Raw genomic sequence first — 16,773 nt, forward strand, 5'->3', positions numbered from 1 at the left:
TCTTCTTAGTATTCACTACACTATTATCATTATTTTGCTTAGCTTCAAAATCTTCATTGCAAAAAAGAAATATCATAACTGGATCTTTAAACACGTCTGATGGTTATCGCAACAATGAGTTCTTGCCGGTTAAATATTCCCCATTCACCTTTCAGACAGGCATCAGAGTGAAACACAAAAGCCCAGCTGGCCTTTATATGACAAAATATGGAGAATAACTACTAGTAATAATTGATTTAGTTAGAGAAAGGCTTGTATTGAAACAGCAAAAAAGAGATGTTAATGTATTCAGAGGTGACATTCACCAAATAATGTCAATTACTTAATTATGAGTGTGTGCTGAGACCATTAATTGGTCATTTTGAACAGGGAACAATCAAAATATAACTATGTATACAACCTAATGCGTTCTTAAAGATCATTGAAATTTTCTGTACATTTTAAGCTATTGATTTTTCTTTTCTTTATTTTTTGTAGATACTTTAGATAACTCCTTAAATCTCTTTTAAAGCAATTGGTGTGAGATGTCCAAGTGCTTCTCACAAAATTAGAATATCATCAAAAAGTTAATGTATTTCAGTTCTTCAATACAGAAAGTGAAACTAATCTTATATAGAGTCATTACAAACAGAGTGATCTATTTCAAGTGTTTCTGTTAATGTTGATGATTACAGCCAATGAAAACCCAAGAGTCATTATCTCAGTAAATTAGAATACTTTATAACACCAGATAGAGAAATTATTTTAAAATCCGAAATGTTGGCCCACTGAAATGTACAGTAAATGCACTCAATACTTGGTCGGGGCTCCTTTTGCATCAATTACTGCATCAATGTGGCGTGGCATGGAGGTGATCAGCCCGTGGCACTGCTGAGGAGTTATGAAAGCCCAGGTTGCTTTGATAGTAGCCTTCAGCTCGTTTGCATTGTTGGATCTGTTGTCTGTTATGTTATGAGAAATTCAGGGATCTCACCAGATCTAAGTCTAAGGTCCAGGTGGGCACATGGGCCATGGGTGTCTGTGCAGCAGGTTGGTGAGTAGCGGGACTAGAAAGCCTTAGGTAGACAGGTGGACTGCAGGAAACCGCGGGCAAGCAGGTGGAGTGAAGGGAACCTCAGGTAGGCGGAGGACATCAGCAGACCACAAGAATGTAGTGCAGGAAACCTCACAGGCAAGCAGGTGGAGTGCAGGGAACCACAGGCAGGCAGAAGACATCAGGAAACCAAAGGCAGGTAGTAATGGAAAACGCAGGCAAGCAGGTGGATTGCTGGAAACCACAGGAACGTATCAGATAACACTCTGTAGTAGTGGGAAAATCATCACCCAAGGAAGACATCTTGAAAAACGCAGGTGTACACACAGAAGATGTCAGAAGACCTCAGGACAGGTAGTCGACAGAACTCCAGAGTCACTACAAGACGCAGACAAATAGGAGGAGGTGCTAGTAGCTGCTGGTCTACTGTAGACATCCTGCAGCCAGGCTGATGTGCACACACAAACTGCAAGTCAGTCACAGATTCAATACCAAAGTCCATGTGTGTGTATTAGAAGCTCAGTTTGTGCTTATAAATAGGCTCAGGCAGTTTATCACATGGAAGCAGGGCTGGCCACCTGCAAAGCTCAACTTGGAGCACCAGAAAGTTCATTGGAACAGGGCAACTGGAGCAGAGCTCTAGACCATAAACATGTGTGTAACATTACCCCCTCCCCCTTTAAAGGGCCCCTCCCAAATATGTCCGTTACCCTAGGAAACATCTTTGGTATTTTGCTATGAGAAATTCAAGGTGCTCACTGGATCTGTAAGCCTAACGTCTGGGCGGGCTCATGGGCCATAGGCATCGATGCTGCAGGTTGATGAGTAGAGGGACTGAAAAGCCATAGGTAGACAGGTGGAGTGCAGGGAACCTGCGAAGGATGTCAGGAGACTGCACGCATGTAGTGCAGGAAACCGCAGGCAAGCAGGTGGGGTGCGGGAAACTACAGGCAAGTAGCAGAGAACACTTCAGGGTGACAGGAAAGTCAGGAACCAAGGAAACTGCTCACTGGCAGAAAGACATCCTAATAACTGCAGGCGGACACAGAGACAAGATCCAGGAGACCAGAGGACAGGTACAGTTGTGGCCAAAAATATTGACACCCCTGCAATTTTGTCAGCTAATACTCAGTTTCTTCCTGAAAATTATTGCAAACACAAATTCTTTGGTATTATTATCTTCGTATAATTTGTCTTAAATGAAAAAACACACCACCGCATGTCCACCGCATCTTGAGGCACGTTTGCCCCTCTCCTATATACTGACAAGCTCATTACCTTAGAGAGATCATTCTCCTCAATGCCTAAAGCACCATCGTCCTTTCTAATAGATGCCTATAAGCTCTACACAATCTATATACCACACGTAACTGAAGAAGGTCACATTGACCGAAACGTCTTTTTTCGTGTACTACAATTAACCGCCTTACAAATACCTTTAAGTTGAGTGCTAGGTTCATATTTGTTGTTTTGGGTCATTGTCCTGCTGGAAGACCCATGACCTCTGAGGGAGACCCAGCTTTCTCACACTGGGCCCTACATTATGCTGCAAAATTTGTTGGTAGTCTTCAGACTTCATAATGCCATGCACACGGTCAAGCAGTCCAGTGCCAGAGGCAGCAAAGCAACCCCAAAACATCAGGGAACCCCTGCCATTTCTGACTTTAGGGACGTGTTTTTTTCTTTGAATGCCTCTTTTTTTGTCCTGTAAACTCTATGTTGATGCCTTTGCCCAAAAAGCTCTACTTTTGTCTCATCTGACCAGAGAACATTCTTCCAAAACGTTTTAGGCTTTTTCAGGTAAGTTTTGGCAAACTCCAGCCTGGCTTTTGTATGTCTCGGGGTAAGAAGTGGGGTCTTCCTGGGTCTCCTACCATACAGTCCCTTTTCATTCAGATGCCGACGGATAGTACGGGTTGACACTGTTGTACCCACGGACTGCAGGGCAGCTTGAACTTGTTTGGATGTTAGTCGAGGTTCTTTAAACAACATCCGCACAATCTTGCGTTGAAATCTCTTGTCAATTTTTCTTTTCCGTCCACATCTATGGAGGTTAGCCACAGTGCCATGGGCTTTAAACTTCTTGATGACACTGCGCACGGTAGACACAGGAACATTCAGATCTTTGGAGATGGACTTGTAGCCTTGAGATTGCTCATGCTTCCTCACAATTTGGTTTCTCAAGTCCTCAGACAGTTCTTTGGTCTTCTTTCTTTTCTCCATGCTCAATGTGGTACACACAAGGACACAGGACAGAGGTTGAGTCAACTTTAATCCATGTCAACTGGCTACAAGTGTGATTTAGTTATTGCCAACACCTGTTAGGTGCCACAGGTCAGTTACAGGTGCTGTTAATTACACAAATTAGAGAAGCATCACATGATTTTTCAAACAGTGCCAATACTTTTGTCCACCCTCTTTTTTATGTTTGGTGTGGAATTATATCCAATTTGGCTTTAGGACAATTCTTTTTCTGTTTTTTCATTTAAGACAAATTAAATGAAGATAATAATACCAAAGAATTTGTGTTTGCAATCATTTTCAGGATGAAACTGAGTATTATCTGACAAAATTGCAGGGGTGTCAATGCTTTTGGCCACAACTGTAGCTGTAAGAACTCCAGAGTTACTAGAAGCCACAGACAAGTAGAAAGAAACACTGGAAACTGATGGTCTTCAGGAGGCAGCCTGCAGCCAGGTTGCTGTGCACACACAAACTGCAAGTCAGTCACAGATTCAATACAAAACCTGTGTGTGTGTCTTAGAAGCCCTTAAATAGGCCCAGGCAATTCATCACATGGAAGCACATCCGGCCACCTACAAAGCCCGACGTGGAGTACCAGAAAGTTGTACAGACTGGGGCAGATGGAGCAATGCCCTAGAACAGGGACTGGTGTGTAACATTAACAGTGTCTACATCATTGCCCCAGTCTCCAATTTTTGGCTACAGTGTTGATGTTATGTCAGTATCGCTGCAGCTAATCACTGAGCTCAGCATCTCGTGCCGCTGAGCTCATTGATTGGCTGCAGCTATGTGAACATGACCACTGCAGCCAAACAACTGACTGAGGCAGCGGTAAGCAAAGTACAGTTTGCTAGTTTTTGTTTTTTTTACAATGTACAGTGCACATACGGAAAGGTTTTCTAAAAAGGAACTAACCCGCTAATGCTATTAGTAAAAATGTTTCAATGAAGAGATTAAACGAATCTACGGTGGGAACCTCAGTTTAGACGAATGTGAGGCACATATGCTGCATGTAGTAGAGGTTGCATTTTTCATCTTTGTAATGAAATTTATGACATTACCTCTATGCTTTATATATTTATAATTGTGTTGTTCACTATTCATTGAACCTGCTGTGCATAGCCCTATGGTATACTGCTCTTCATATCCGCCTTCCAATTATTCTGGCGTCTGAAGGCCTTATCCACAGGGATATGAGCCTGCGGTTTAATGTGCTTCTGATGTTGTATCCCTAGAGACTTTAGGCAGGTAACTAAGAGCTGCCTTTCATTTCCTTTGTTTTCCAGGTGAAAGCGTTGAAGAGAACGCCAGTGTGGTGGTGAAGCTTCTTATCCGACGCCCTGAGTGTTTTGGACCTTCCCTGAGAGGCGAGGGGGGAAATGGTTTGCTGGCGGCAATGCAAGAGGCTATTAACATCTCTGAGAACCCAGCTCTGGACCTTCCTTCTCAGGGGTATCAGAGGGAAGTGTAAGTATATATTAAACCCATATTCTAAAAGGCAAGAGATACTGTTCAAGATTGCTATAATAGCTATAGTAAACACATGTATCTTTAGTGGATTAATAGATAAGTGTAAATTTGACTGTTTTTGCTTTATTATGAATAGAATTAATCAAAAAAATTGTAGCAAATATCATCAATATTATATGGCAATGCATCAGAAATCAAACACAACAGCCTCCAAAAAGATACATTTCCAAATCCACTGAAAATATAAATATTAATCTCTATTTTAAGTGATGCTAAAAACATGATATGGTGAATGAAAGAGGAATGTATCCACGCAAAATTAAACAGTAAATACATCAACCATGAGAGGTATAATATTTATCCATGAGTATTCAATATATCATGTATACAAATCTGTCCAATTATAGATACATAAATTGCATAGCTCTTGTAGGAAACCTAGATGCTGCCATAGAATCAACCAGAAATTTTCTGAGTCCTATATGTGTCTTAATAACCATCGAGTAAGTAAGCAGTGAATCCATGAGTATAGGATCAGCACATAAGGCTAAATAATGCACTCTGAGCATATTATTATTGCAGCAGTATACATGAAAGACATATCAAATAGGATACAGACCTCACACCAAGAGTATGTTTCCACCGCACGTTTCGCTGGTGGCTTTAACGAGGGAATTGACTTATATATTAAAATATATACATGATATTAATGTAAGTATATTATATTAATGTAAATGGTAATTATGTTTATTTTATGCGTTAATGTAGGGTCGAGGAAGATGAAGAAGAAGAAGAGATCGTACACATGGGAAATGCTATAATGTCTTTCTATTCTGCCCTTATTGACCTTCTGGGGCGCTGTGCACCAGAACCACATGTACGTGACATTCACGAATATACAAAAACACACAATTTAGAAGCGAAACACAGCCATGCAAATATTTCAGACATTTTATTTAATTCAACAAGAATGAAATACAAAAACATGTAAGTTATATATTATGCCAGACTAGCAGATAGACATCAACGCCCTGTCATGCAATCTCGGGGGCCCTTAGAGGTTAGTGTGGCCGCAGGTCTGCTATAAGCATATGTCCATTAGGCCATTATTGCTGATGGGCAGTAATTGCATAAAATATCTCTTTATTTTTTTATGCATTATTAAAGTGATCAATTGATCACTGCTTCAAGTAGTTGGTAAAAAATTAGCATTAATTTTAAAAGGTTTTGTGGTCTTTGAAACCCCTGTCCCTAGGCACGATTTGTTTAAAAGCAAACTGTTATTTACTTACCCTCCTTGGGTCCATCACTGAGTCGACACCACTGTCCCATGTCTTCTCTCTGCAGCCAGACCATCACACTGGCAGTGCTGCAGCCAATCGGTGACCTGAGCCGCTCATGCCTTCGACATGGGAAGAACTCCCTTGTTCATTTATTGGTTGCAGTCCTGTTGATGCAACCTCAGCACTACAGACAATAACAAACACCAGGAGCTGCATTGTGCCCAGGAAGGTTAATTAAAGCAAAGTTTGTTTTATAAGAACAAACTGCACCTTGGGACAGAGGTCTTCCAAAACTGGAAAACTCTTTAATGAATTTGTATTTAAAAAGCCTTTCCCGCCTAAATAATGCATTTTATTTTATTTTTTTTAAAATATTTTTATGTGAAAGAGCAGTATTGATATTGACAGTCAGCTGTGCTCTCCCATACAGGTAACCAAGTGGTATAACAATACAGTCACAAACTGGTCAGATGGTCAGACAGAGGTCGAAAGAACATGGTCGTCTGTGACGATTTTACAGAATATGTCAGCAAAAGCTCACGACCCATGCTGTAGGCAAGGTGCAACGACTAGGGATAAGTGACTAGCTTCGGATAAGTCCTTATCCGACTAGCTATAGCGCTTACCGAATAGCTGCATCGGGAACCCAGATACCTAGAGCGCTCCCGATGATCGGCTGATCGGCGCCGCAGCTGCATGTGTCACGGCTGTGTGACAGTCACAACGCATGCATCAAATAGCGATTTGTTGGGCTCTCCATGCATGTGTTGTGAATGTCACACGGCTATGACACATGCAGATCTGGCGCCAATCAGCTGATTATTGGGAGCGCTCCAGGTATCGGGGTTATCTGTGCAGCTATTCGGGAAGCGCTATAGCTATTCGGATAAGCACTTATCTGAAGCTATTCGCTCATCCCTAGCAATGACCCATTGTTCACCTTACCTATTTAGTTTTTTTCCCTCCAAAATATATAATGGTTCAAATAAGAACTACAGTAACCTGTTCCTCAAAAAAGAAGTCCTTCAGTTAAAAATTAATAAAATAGTTATGGCTTTGTCAGTCCAGCTTATATTGTCTGAAAATTAAAGATATTTCATATCATGATAGACTAAAAACTATAAAATATGTGCTTGGCCCACATGCAGTATTATTGGTTAAAGTAATTAAGTGCATTTAACCCATTCTTTGTTAAACATTTTAGCAAACCTAGGTAACTGGCGCTCGTCATTGATATAAATACAAGCAGGGGTCATAAATAGTCTCACTATGTAGCATGTAGACACAATAGAAGCTGCAATTGCTTTTTCATTTAATAGACGGTGGTTAATTATAAATATTGTGTGTAAGTACGTACCTATGTGCTCGCATGTTAAGTGCTGAATTCCTGTTGTGTCTGTAGTTGATCCAAGCTGGTAAAGGTGAAGCTATAAGAATTCGATCTATCCTCCGATCCCTGGTACCCACGGAAGATCTTGTTGGGATTATTAGCATCCCCTTAAAACTGCCTGCTTTTAACAAAGGTAAAGTGTGATAGCACCTAACGTAATTGTATCTTCATCATTTCTATCAACAAGCTGAACTACTTTCTAGTCCATTTTGATGTACTGTAGTATTAACATGACCAAATGAAAAATCAGTGTGACTTCAGTGCCAAAATAGATCTTATTCAATAGAACACATGATGGGAACAGGATCTGATTCTGGTATGGGCCAAGGTTATATGACATTTGTTAGGGCTCACCATGTGAGGTGGATCTGCTAAGGTTCTGGTCCAGGTGGGCACACGGACTTCCGGCATTGGTGCAACTTCCAAGGACACAGGTTATTGAGGGGACTAGAATTAACTAGAAACTCAGGAACAAACAGACAGATGGAGGGAAACCCAGCAGGCATAGATGCTAGTTGAAACACCATAGTGCAGATAATGGAGCATACAAAACAAGGAATGCAAGAGTCTCAATTCTAAGACAAAGGTGTGTGCGTCAATGGGCCTTAATAAGTCTAGGAAGGTGATCCATGCCGGGCAAATTGCAAAACCCTACTTGGAGCACAACAGAGGGCAGTGGGCCCAGGAAAAGGGAGAAGAGCCCAGGATACACAAGACGTGTGTAACAACTTTCATATGAGCTATACTTTGGCTGTGTGAGTGAAGCCTTTTCAGTTAGTTTTTTGTTTGTTGCCCGTGATTACTTACAAAGTGAAGGTTAATCTGTAGGTTCCCCTACAGGTCTATAGAAATAAAATAGTAAGTAATAAATTACAAATCCTTCTCTGCTGCTTGTGCAAACTCAACTCATGTACACCTTAACCCCTTAGTGATCGGGCCAAATTTTTTAAATGTGACCAGTGTTCTTTTATGTGGTATTAACTCTGTATTGTTATAACAAATTCCAATGATTTTGACACTGTTTTTCGTGGCACATTGTAATTTTTCATTTTTTCAAGGAAATTTACAAAATTTATTCTTTTGAAATTCAGGTTTGAAGTGCCTTTGGGGGTCCCATATACTGGAAAACTTCCAAAAGTAATACCATTTTAAAAACAGCACCCCCAGACATATTGAAAATTGCTGACAGGTAGTTTATTTACCCTTCAGATGATTTTCAGGAATTAATGCAAAGTGGCATGATTGGAATGAAAAAGTGTTTTTTTTACCACCTAAATGTCGCTAACTTCTAAACAGGTCACTATAGCCAGCAGACTCTAAGGCCGCTATTTGGCCATGAATTGACATGGCAAACATCAGGACCACACATTCATGATCTCAGGGCACCAATTGGGATAAAGAGGAAGCCCCCACACTCTGTTAACCATTTATATGATGTAGTCACTATTGACAGCAGCATCTAAGGGGTTAAACAGATTTGGACGATGCCAGCACTGATTGTGGCTGATACAGCAAGTTGTTATGATGAGTCACCGAAGGAGGAAAAAACAAAATACCAGCTAAGTCCAGAAAAACCAGAGAGGTTGGCAGCTATCGGATTGCAGACCCCTGAACCTATCCACAACAACTAGCAGTAGCCGTGGGGGGTTCCTACGGTGCCCTAGACCCCTCGATCACAGCCGGAGAACTATATAGCCTAAAGACAGAAAGTGGAAAAACTAAACTGCCCCAGAGCAGACCCAAAGCAATAGGCAGCCCCCAACATATAATGACGGTGAAGCAAGATGAAAACACTAACACAGATAGAAAGATAGGTTTAGCAAATGATGGGGCCCAAGCTAACTACATAGGACAGGATAGGAAAGCTGTTGTCTGCCATCCGCAAAAACCCTATCAAAATGAGCCAACCGACTGATAGGAAAAACAGGCCCTGAAGTCGCTAGGCTTCAAAAGACTATATCAGTACTCAGGTATATTCTGAAGACAGAGCAAAATAACAACAGATCAGAGACAAAAATGGAATTTAGCTCACCCCCGGCCGGGGACGGCAGAACTCCCAAAAAACAAGGCAAAACAAAAACAAAACTGAAGAGTACAAAGCAGAGCAGAAAAACTTAGCTTTGAGTTGCAGGAATCAGACTGGTCTCCAAGAATCCAGCAGGAAAATCACCAGCCAGGAAGAAGGGCGTCGGCAGCCTTATATCCAGTCCTCAATTCCAGCCACCCAGTCATCATCTAGCTGCCCAGGTGTTTGGTAATCAGTCTCACTACCAGGCCCGGATGGGCAATAAAACCAACCGGGCATTTTCCCGCTGGGCCGCTTTCACGTGGGCCGCGGGCGGCAGCGCCCGATCATCTGGCCGCTTGCCAGCTGCTGCGGCCACTGTTGCTCCTGCCGCCGGCCCTCTGCGGGCACTGATAGTTTCAAGTTCCTCCCGCACTGCAGGGAGATAAGCTGCCACGCCCCCCCCTCGCCCCCCATCCTCGCCCCCCATCCTCGCCTTAGCATGAGACCCCCTCCCCCCACAGCCACTCACAGCCACTCACAGCGTCGCACTCGCTTGCCTGCTCGCTCTGTTCTCAGGACCTTTGATGAGGTCACAGGAGGGGAGGAGTCAGGGGGTCACATGATCAGGAGCCTTTGTCCAGACCCCCGATCATGTCACCCCTGACTCCGCCCCTCCTGTGACCTCATCACAGGTCCTGTGTGCTCAGCCTTGCCTCTACCGTCTGCAAGACTCTGCTTTGCTGTTGTCATGGTGCTGGTTGAGGTAAGTATGTGTGGGGTCAGGATTTACAGTGTGGATGTAGCAGAGCCGTGTGTGTACGAGGTGTACGGAGCGGAGCCGTGTGTACGAGGTGTACGGAGCGGAGCCGTGGGTGTACGAGGTGTACGGAGCGGAGCCGTGTGTACGAGATGTACGGAGAGGAGCCGCGCGTGTACGAGGTGTACGGAGAGGAGCCGCGCGTGTACGAGGTGTACGGAGAGGAGCCGCGCGTGTACGAGGTGTACGGAGAGGAGCCGCGCGTGTACGAGGTGTACGGAGAGGAGCCGCGCGTGTACGAGGTGTACGGAGAGGAGCCGCGCGTGTACGAGGTGTACGGAGAGGAGCCGCGCGTGTACGGAGCGGAGCCGCGCGTGTACGAGGTGTACGGAGCGGAGCCGCGCGTGTACGAAGTGTACGGAGAGGAGCCGCGCGTGTACGAGGTGTACGGAGAGGAGCCGCGCGTGTACGAGGTGTACGGAGAGGAGCCGCGCGTGTACGAGGTGTACGGAGAGGAGCCGTGTGTATGAGGTGTACGGAGAGGAGCCGCGCGTGTACGAGGTGTACGGAGAGGAGCCGTGCATGTACGAGGTGTACGGAGAGGAGCCGTGTGTACGAGGTGTACGGAGCGGAGCCGCGCGCGTGTACGAGGTGGAGCTGCGCGTGTACGAGGTGTACGGAGTGGAGCCGTGTGTGTGTACGAGGTGTACGGAGAGGAGCCGTGTGTGTGTACGAGGTGTACGGAGCGGAGCCGTGTGTGTGTACGAGGTGGAGCCGCGCGTGTACGAGGTGTACGGAGCGGAGCCGTGTGTGTGTGTGTACGAGGTGGAGCCGCGCGTGTACGAGGTGTACGGAGAGGAGCCGTGTGTGTATGAGGTGTACGGAGAGGAGCCACGCGTGTACGAGGTGGACAGAGTGGAGCCGTGTGTGTATGGAGTGGAGCCATATGTGTACGGGATGTACGGAGCGGAGCCAAGTGTGTACAAAGCATACAAAGCGGGCTTTTCCCACGGACACAGGAGTACACGGCGGAGCCCAGAGGAGCATTTTAAAACACACACATGACGTTCCACCTGAAGTGATGTGCTGGAAGCTGACTGGAAATGAGAATTTCTTGAGGAGATTGTGACGGAACCAGGAATGCTTCAGATCCATCACCGTGTCCTCCTCCGACAGCGCAGACAGCAGGATCGCCTTGGAAACGGGGATGCCGGCCATGTGAGCGGATCATGATAGGTCCTGCACCGGGAGGCTCAGGTGGGCACTATAATGGGAGCCGGGCTGCTATAGTATCTTTGTAGAATCTTTCTTTATTTCTTTCTCTCTTTTTCTTTCTCTCTCTGTTCTTTCTTTCTCTCTCTGTTCTTTCTTCCCCTCTTTCTTTCTTTTTCTTTCCTCTCTTTCTCTCTGTTCTTTCTTTTCTTTACTTCTTTCTTTCTCTCTCTGTTCTTTCTCTGTCTCTCTCTGTTCTTTCTTTCTTTCCCCTCTTTCTCTCTCTGTTCTTTCTCTGTCTCTCACTGTTCTTTCTTTGTCTCTCACTGTTCTTTCTTTCTTTCCCCTTTCTTTCTCGCTCTCTCTGTTTACTTTTTTCTCTCTCTCTCTGTTTTCTCTCTTCCTTAGTGCCAGTCAGTGTGCCCATAATGCCAGCCACTGTGCCCTCAGTACCAGTCAGTGTGATCAGCAGTGCTAAATGGGTGCGATTAGGTGTGGACATGGGTGTGACTAGTTGTGAAATGGGTGTGGCTGGGCGTGGCCAAAATTTGCAGCGGCGCACGCAGTCTTTGTCCATCTTTCCCTTCTTCAAAAGTTGGGAGGTATGATAGGGGCGGCTATGACCAGGGGGTCTGGTTGCCCAATAGAGAGCAGTTCTGCCAGGAATTCTGTAATCATGCATACAAAAGGGGACAGAGATTTGGGAGGAGTACTGTACCTAAAAGCAATAAATAGGACTGAGCTGAAATACTGGGCACAGATATGACTACATGTTATATAGTCGTGTTAATCCCCTCTCAGTTCTTGTAAACTACAAGTGTACAAAGATATTATATAGTCACCATGTGACTAGTGGGCCTGTGTAACTTCAAATGCCAGGGCTGAATTTTAGTCCCAGTCCGGCCCTGCTCACTACCTTCCTTCACTAGAGGAGGGAGTTCATCAGACCTCAATGGTGAAGGGAAAAATGAACTCACAACAGCAAGTTGTCAGCTATAGTGTACAGCCGACAGCTGCTGGATTGTCACCTGTATGTGGATGCTATTCAATTATATCTTAGGTCAGTAAAAAGACGTATTGGCGGTCATTAAGGGGTTAATGTATGTATTATTTAGTGACCAAACAAAAAGCAATGGAAGGATTTGATTGTTATCCAGGTTTGGAAATTATTCCTGGTTTTAGCTTAGTGATGGAAAATATTGATCTTAACCCCTTCCTGACATGAGACGTACTATCCCGTCCATGGGACCTGGGCCCCTATGCCCATGGACGGGATAGTACGTCTAGCGCGATCAGCGGCGCCCACGTGGTGAGCGCCGCTGATCGCGGCCGGGTGTCAGCTGATTATCACAGCTGACACCCGGCACAATGTGTCAGGGGCGGTCACGGACCGCCCCCGACACGTTAACCCCTTGCACACCGTGATCAAACATGATCGCGGTGTACCGGGGGTTAAAGGGAAGCATCGGCAGGGAGGGGGCTCCCTCCGTGCTTCCCTGAGCCCCCCACGGCAGCGCAATGTGCAGCGCTGCTGCGGGGGGCTCCTTTCCTCCAGGCCCCCGAATCCAAGATGGCGACGGGGGCCTTCGGGGGCCTGAAGAAGCTGGCTTCCTCAGTGCCTGCAAAGCGCAGGCATGAGGAAGCCTTCTGCAGTGCCTGTGTCAGATCGCTGAACTGTCACAGTGATCTGTGATGTGACAGATCAGCGATCTGTCACAGGACAGTGATGTCCCACCTGGGACTATTTAATAAAGTAAAAAAAAAAATAAAAAAAGTGTAAAAATAATTTAAAAAAAATCGCCAAATAAATGAGAAAAAAAAAAAAATATTCCCCCAATAAATCCATTTTTTGGAAATAATAAAAAAAAAACAAACAATAAAAGTACACATATTAGGTATCGCCGCGTCCGTAATGACCCGCCCTATAAAACTGTCCCATTAGTTAACCCCTTTAGCGAACCCCTTAAAAAATAAAAATAAAAAACGAAGCAAAAAATAATGATTTGTTATCATACCGCCAAACAAAAAGTGTAATAACGCGCGATCAAAAAGACGCATATAAATATCCATGGTACCGCTGAAAACGTCATCTTGTCCCGCAAAAAACGAGCTGCAAAACAGCATCATCAGCGAAAAAATAAAAAAGTTATAGCTCGCAGAATAAAGCGATGCAAAAATAATTATTTTTTATATAAAATAGTTTTCAGTGCATAAAACCGACAAAAACATAAAAAAATGACATAAATGAGGTATCGCTGTAACCGTACTGACCCGAAGAATAAAACCGCTTTATCAATTTTACCGCACGCGGAACGGTGTAAACGCACCCCCCAAAAGAAATTCATGAAACGCTGGTTTTTGTTCATTCTGTGTCCCAAAAATATGAATAAAAAGCGATCAAAAAATGTCACGTGCCCGAAAATTGTACCAATAAAAACGTCAACTCGTCCCACAAAAAATAAGACCTCACATGACTCAGTGGGTCAAAATACGGAAAAATTATAGCTCTCAATATGTGGTGATGCAAAAACTATTTTTACAATAAAAAGCGTCTTTTAGCGTGCGACAGCTGCCAAACATAAAAACTGCCATAAATAGTAAATCAAACCCCCCGTCATCACCCCCTTAGTTAGGGAAAAATAATAAAATTAAAAAAAAAGTATTTATCTCCATTTTCCCATTAGGGTTAGGGCTAGGGTTAGGGCTAGGGTTAGGGTTCAGATTAGGGTTAGGGGTGTGTTGGGGTTAGGGTTGGAGTTATAATTGGGGGGTTTCCACTGTTTGGGCACATCAGGGGCTCTCCAAATGCAACATGGCGTCTGATCTCAATTCCAGCCAATTCTGAGTTGAAAAAGTCAAATGTTGCTCCTTCCCTTCCAAGCTCTGCCATGCGCCCAAACAGTGTTTAACCCCACATGTAGGGTATCATCCTACTCAGGACAAATTGCAAAACAATTTTTGGGGTCCAATTTCTCCTGTTACCCTTAGGAAAATAAAAAATTGGGGGCAAAAATATCATTTTTGTGGAAAAAAATGATTTTTTTTATTTTCACGTCCGAGTGTTATAAACTTCTGTGAAGCACTTGGGGGTTCAAAGTGCTCACCACACATCTAGATAAGTTCCGTGGGGGGTCTAGTGTCCAAAATGGGGTCACTTGTGGGGAGTTTCAATAGTTTAGGTACATCAGGGGCTCTCCAAACGCACATGACACCCGCAGACCATTCCATCAAAGTCTGCATTCCAAAACGTCACTGCTTCCCTTCCGAGCCCCGACGTGTGTCCATACAGTAGTTTTCTCCCACATATGGGGTGTCAGCGTACTCAGGCCAAATTGGACAACAACTTTTGGGGGTACAATTTCTCCTGTTACCCTTGGGAAAATGAAAAAATTGGGGACTAATTGATCATGTTTCTGGAAAAAATACGATTTTTTTATTTTCATGCCCTGGCATTATAAACTTCTGTGAAGCTCTTGGGGGTTCAAAGTGCTCACCTCACATCTAGATAAGTTCCTTAGTGGGTCTAGTTTTCAAAATGGTGTCATTTGTGGGGGGTTTCCACTGTTTAGGTACATTAGGGGCTCTCCAAAGGCAACATGACACCCGCAGACCATTCCATCAAAGTCTGCATTCCAAAACATCACTACTTCCCTTCCGAGCCCCGACGTGTGCCCATACAGTAGTTTTCTCCCACATATGGGGTATCAGCATACTCAGGACAAATTGGACAACAACTTTTGGGGTCCAATTTCTCCTGGTACCCTTGGGAAAATAAAAAAATGGTGACTAAAAGATCATGTTTGTGGAAAAAATGCGAATTTTTTATTTTCACGCCCGGGCATTATAAACTTCTGTGAAGCACTGGGGGGGTCAAAGTGCTCACCACACATCTAGATAAGTTCCTTAGGGGGTCTAATTTCCAAAATGGTGTCATTTGTGGGGGGTTTCCACTGTTTTGGTATATCAGGAGTTTTCCAAACGCGACATGGTGTCCGATCTCAATTCCAGCCAAAAACGTCTAATGGCGCTGCTTCCCTTCCGAGCTCTGCCATGCGCCCAAATAGTGGTTTACCCCCACATGTGGGGTTTCAGCGTACTCAGGACAAATTGCACAATAACTTTTACGGTCCTGTTACCCTTGGAAAAATAAGAATTGATGGTGAAAAGATCATTTTTGTGGAAAAAATATGATTTTTTAATTGTATGGCTTTATGTTATAAACTTCTGTGAAGCCCATGGGGGTTCAAAGTTCTCACCACACATCTAGATAAGTTCCTTAGGGGGTCTAGTTTCCAAAATGGTGTCATTTGTGGGGGGTTTCCACTGTTTTGGTACATCAGGGGTTTTCCAAACGCGACATGGTGTCCGATCTCAATTCCAGCCAAAAACGTCAAATGGCGCTGCTTCCCTTCCGAGCTCTGCCATGTGCCCAAATAGTGGTTTACCCCCACATGTGGGGTGTCAGCGTACTCAGGACAAATTGCACAATAACTTTTAGGGTCCTGTTACCCTTGGGAAAATAAAAATTGGGGTGAAAAGATCATTTTTGTGGAAAAAATATGATTTTTTAATTGTACCGCCGTACGTTATAAACTTCTGTAAAGCCCTTGTGGGTTCAAAGTTCTCACCACATATCTAGATAAGTTCCTTGGGGGGTCTAGTTTCCAAAATGGGGTCACTTGTAGGGGGTTTCCACTGTTTAGGTACATCAGGGACTCTCCAAACGTGACATGGCGTCCAATCTGAATTCCAGCCAATTTTGCATTGAAAAAGTCAAACGGCGCTCCTTCCATTCTGAGCTCTGCCATGCACCGAAACAGTGGTTCCCCCCCACATATCAGGTATCTGCGTACTCAGGACAAATTGCACAAAAACTTTTGCAGTCCAATTTCTCCTGTTACCCTTGGTAAAATAAAAAAAATTGAACCTGAAGTATTTTTTTTATGAAAAAAAGTTAGATGTTCATTTTTTTTTAAATATTCAAAAAAATTCCTGTGACGCACCTAAAGGGTTAATAAACTTCTTGAATGTGGTTTTGAGCACTTTAAGGGGTGCAGTTTTTAGAATGGTGTCACTTTTGGGTATTTTCTATCATATAGACCCCTCAAAGTGGCTTCAAATGTGATGTGGTCCTAAAAATAAAATGGTGTTGTAAAAATGAGAAATCGCTGGTCAACTTTTAACCCTTATAACTTCCTAACAAAAAAAAATTTTGGTTCCAAAATTGTGCTGATGTAAAGTAAACATGTGGGAAATGTTAGTTATCAAGTTTTTTGTGTGCCGTATCTCTGTGATTTAAGGGCATAAAAATTAAAAGTTGGAAAATTGCGAAATTTTCAAAATTTTCGCCAAATTTCCGTTTTTCTCACAAATAAA

General features: G+C 43.8%; 1 protein-coding gene across 1 annotated transcript in view; it reads left to right on the forward strand.

The window, feature by feature from the left end:
• RYR3 (ryanodine receptor 3) overlaps positions 1 to 16,773 on the forward strand; it is an 869,465-nt gene that overhangs the window by 537,047 nt on the left and 315,645 nt on the right. Inside the window, exons 45-47 of the mRNA XM_073552155.1 lie at positions 4,564 to 4,744; positions 5,516 to 5,624; positions 7,433 to 7,553. Of these exons, the coding sequence (XP_073408256.1) occupies positions 4,564 to 4,744; positions 5,516 to 5,624; positions 7,433 to 7,553 (411 nt within the window). The remainder of the gene's footprint in view (positions 1 to 4,563; positions 4,745 to 5,515; positions 5,625 to 7,432; positions 7,554 to 16,773) is intronic.

The sequence above is a fragment of the Dendrobates tinctorius genome, unplaced genomic scaffold (genome assembly GCF_039654945.1).
Source record: "Dendrobates tinctorius isolate UK_male_01 unplaced genomic scaffold, ASM3965494v1 ptg000186l, whole genome shotgun sequence".
NCBI lineage: Eukaryota > Metazoa > Chordata > Amphibia > Anura > Dendrobatidae > Dendrobates > Dendrobates tinctorius.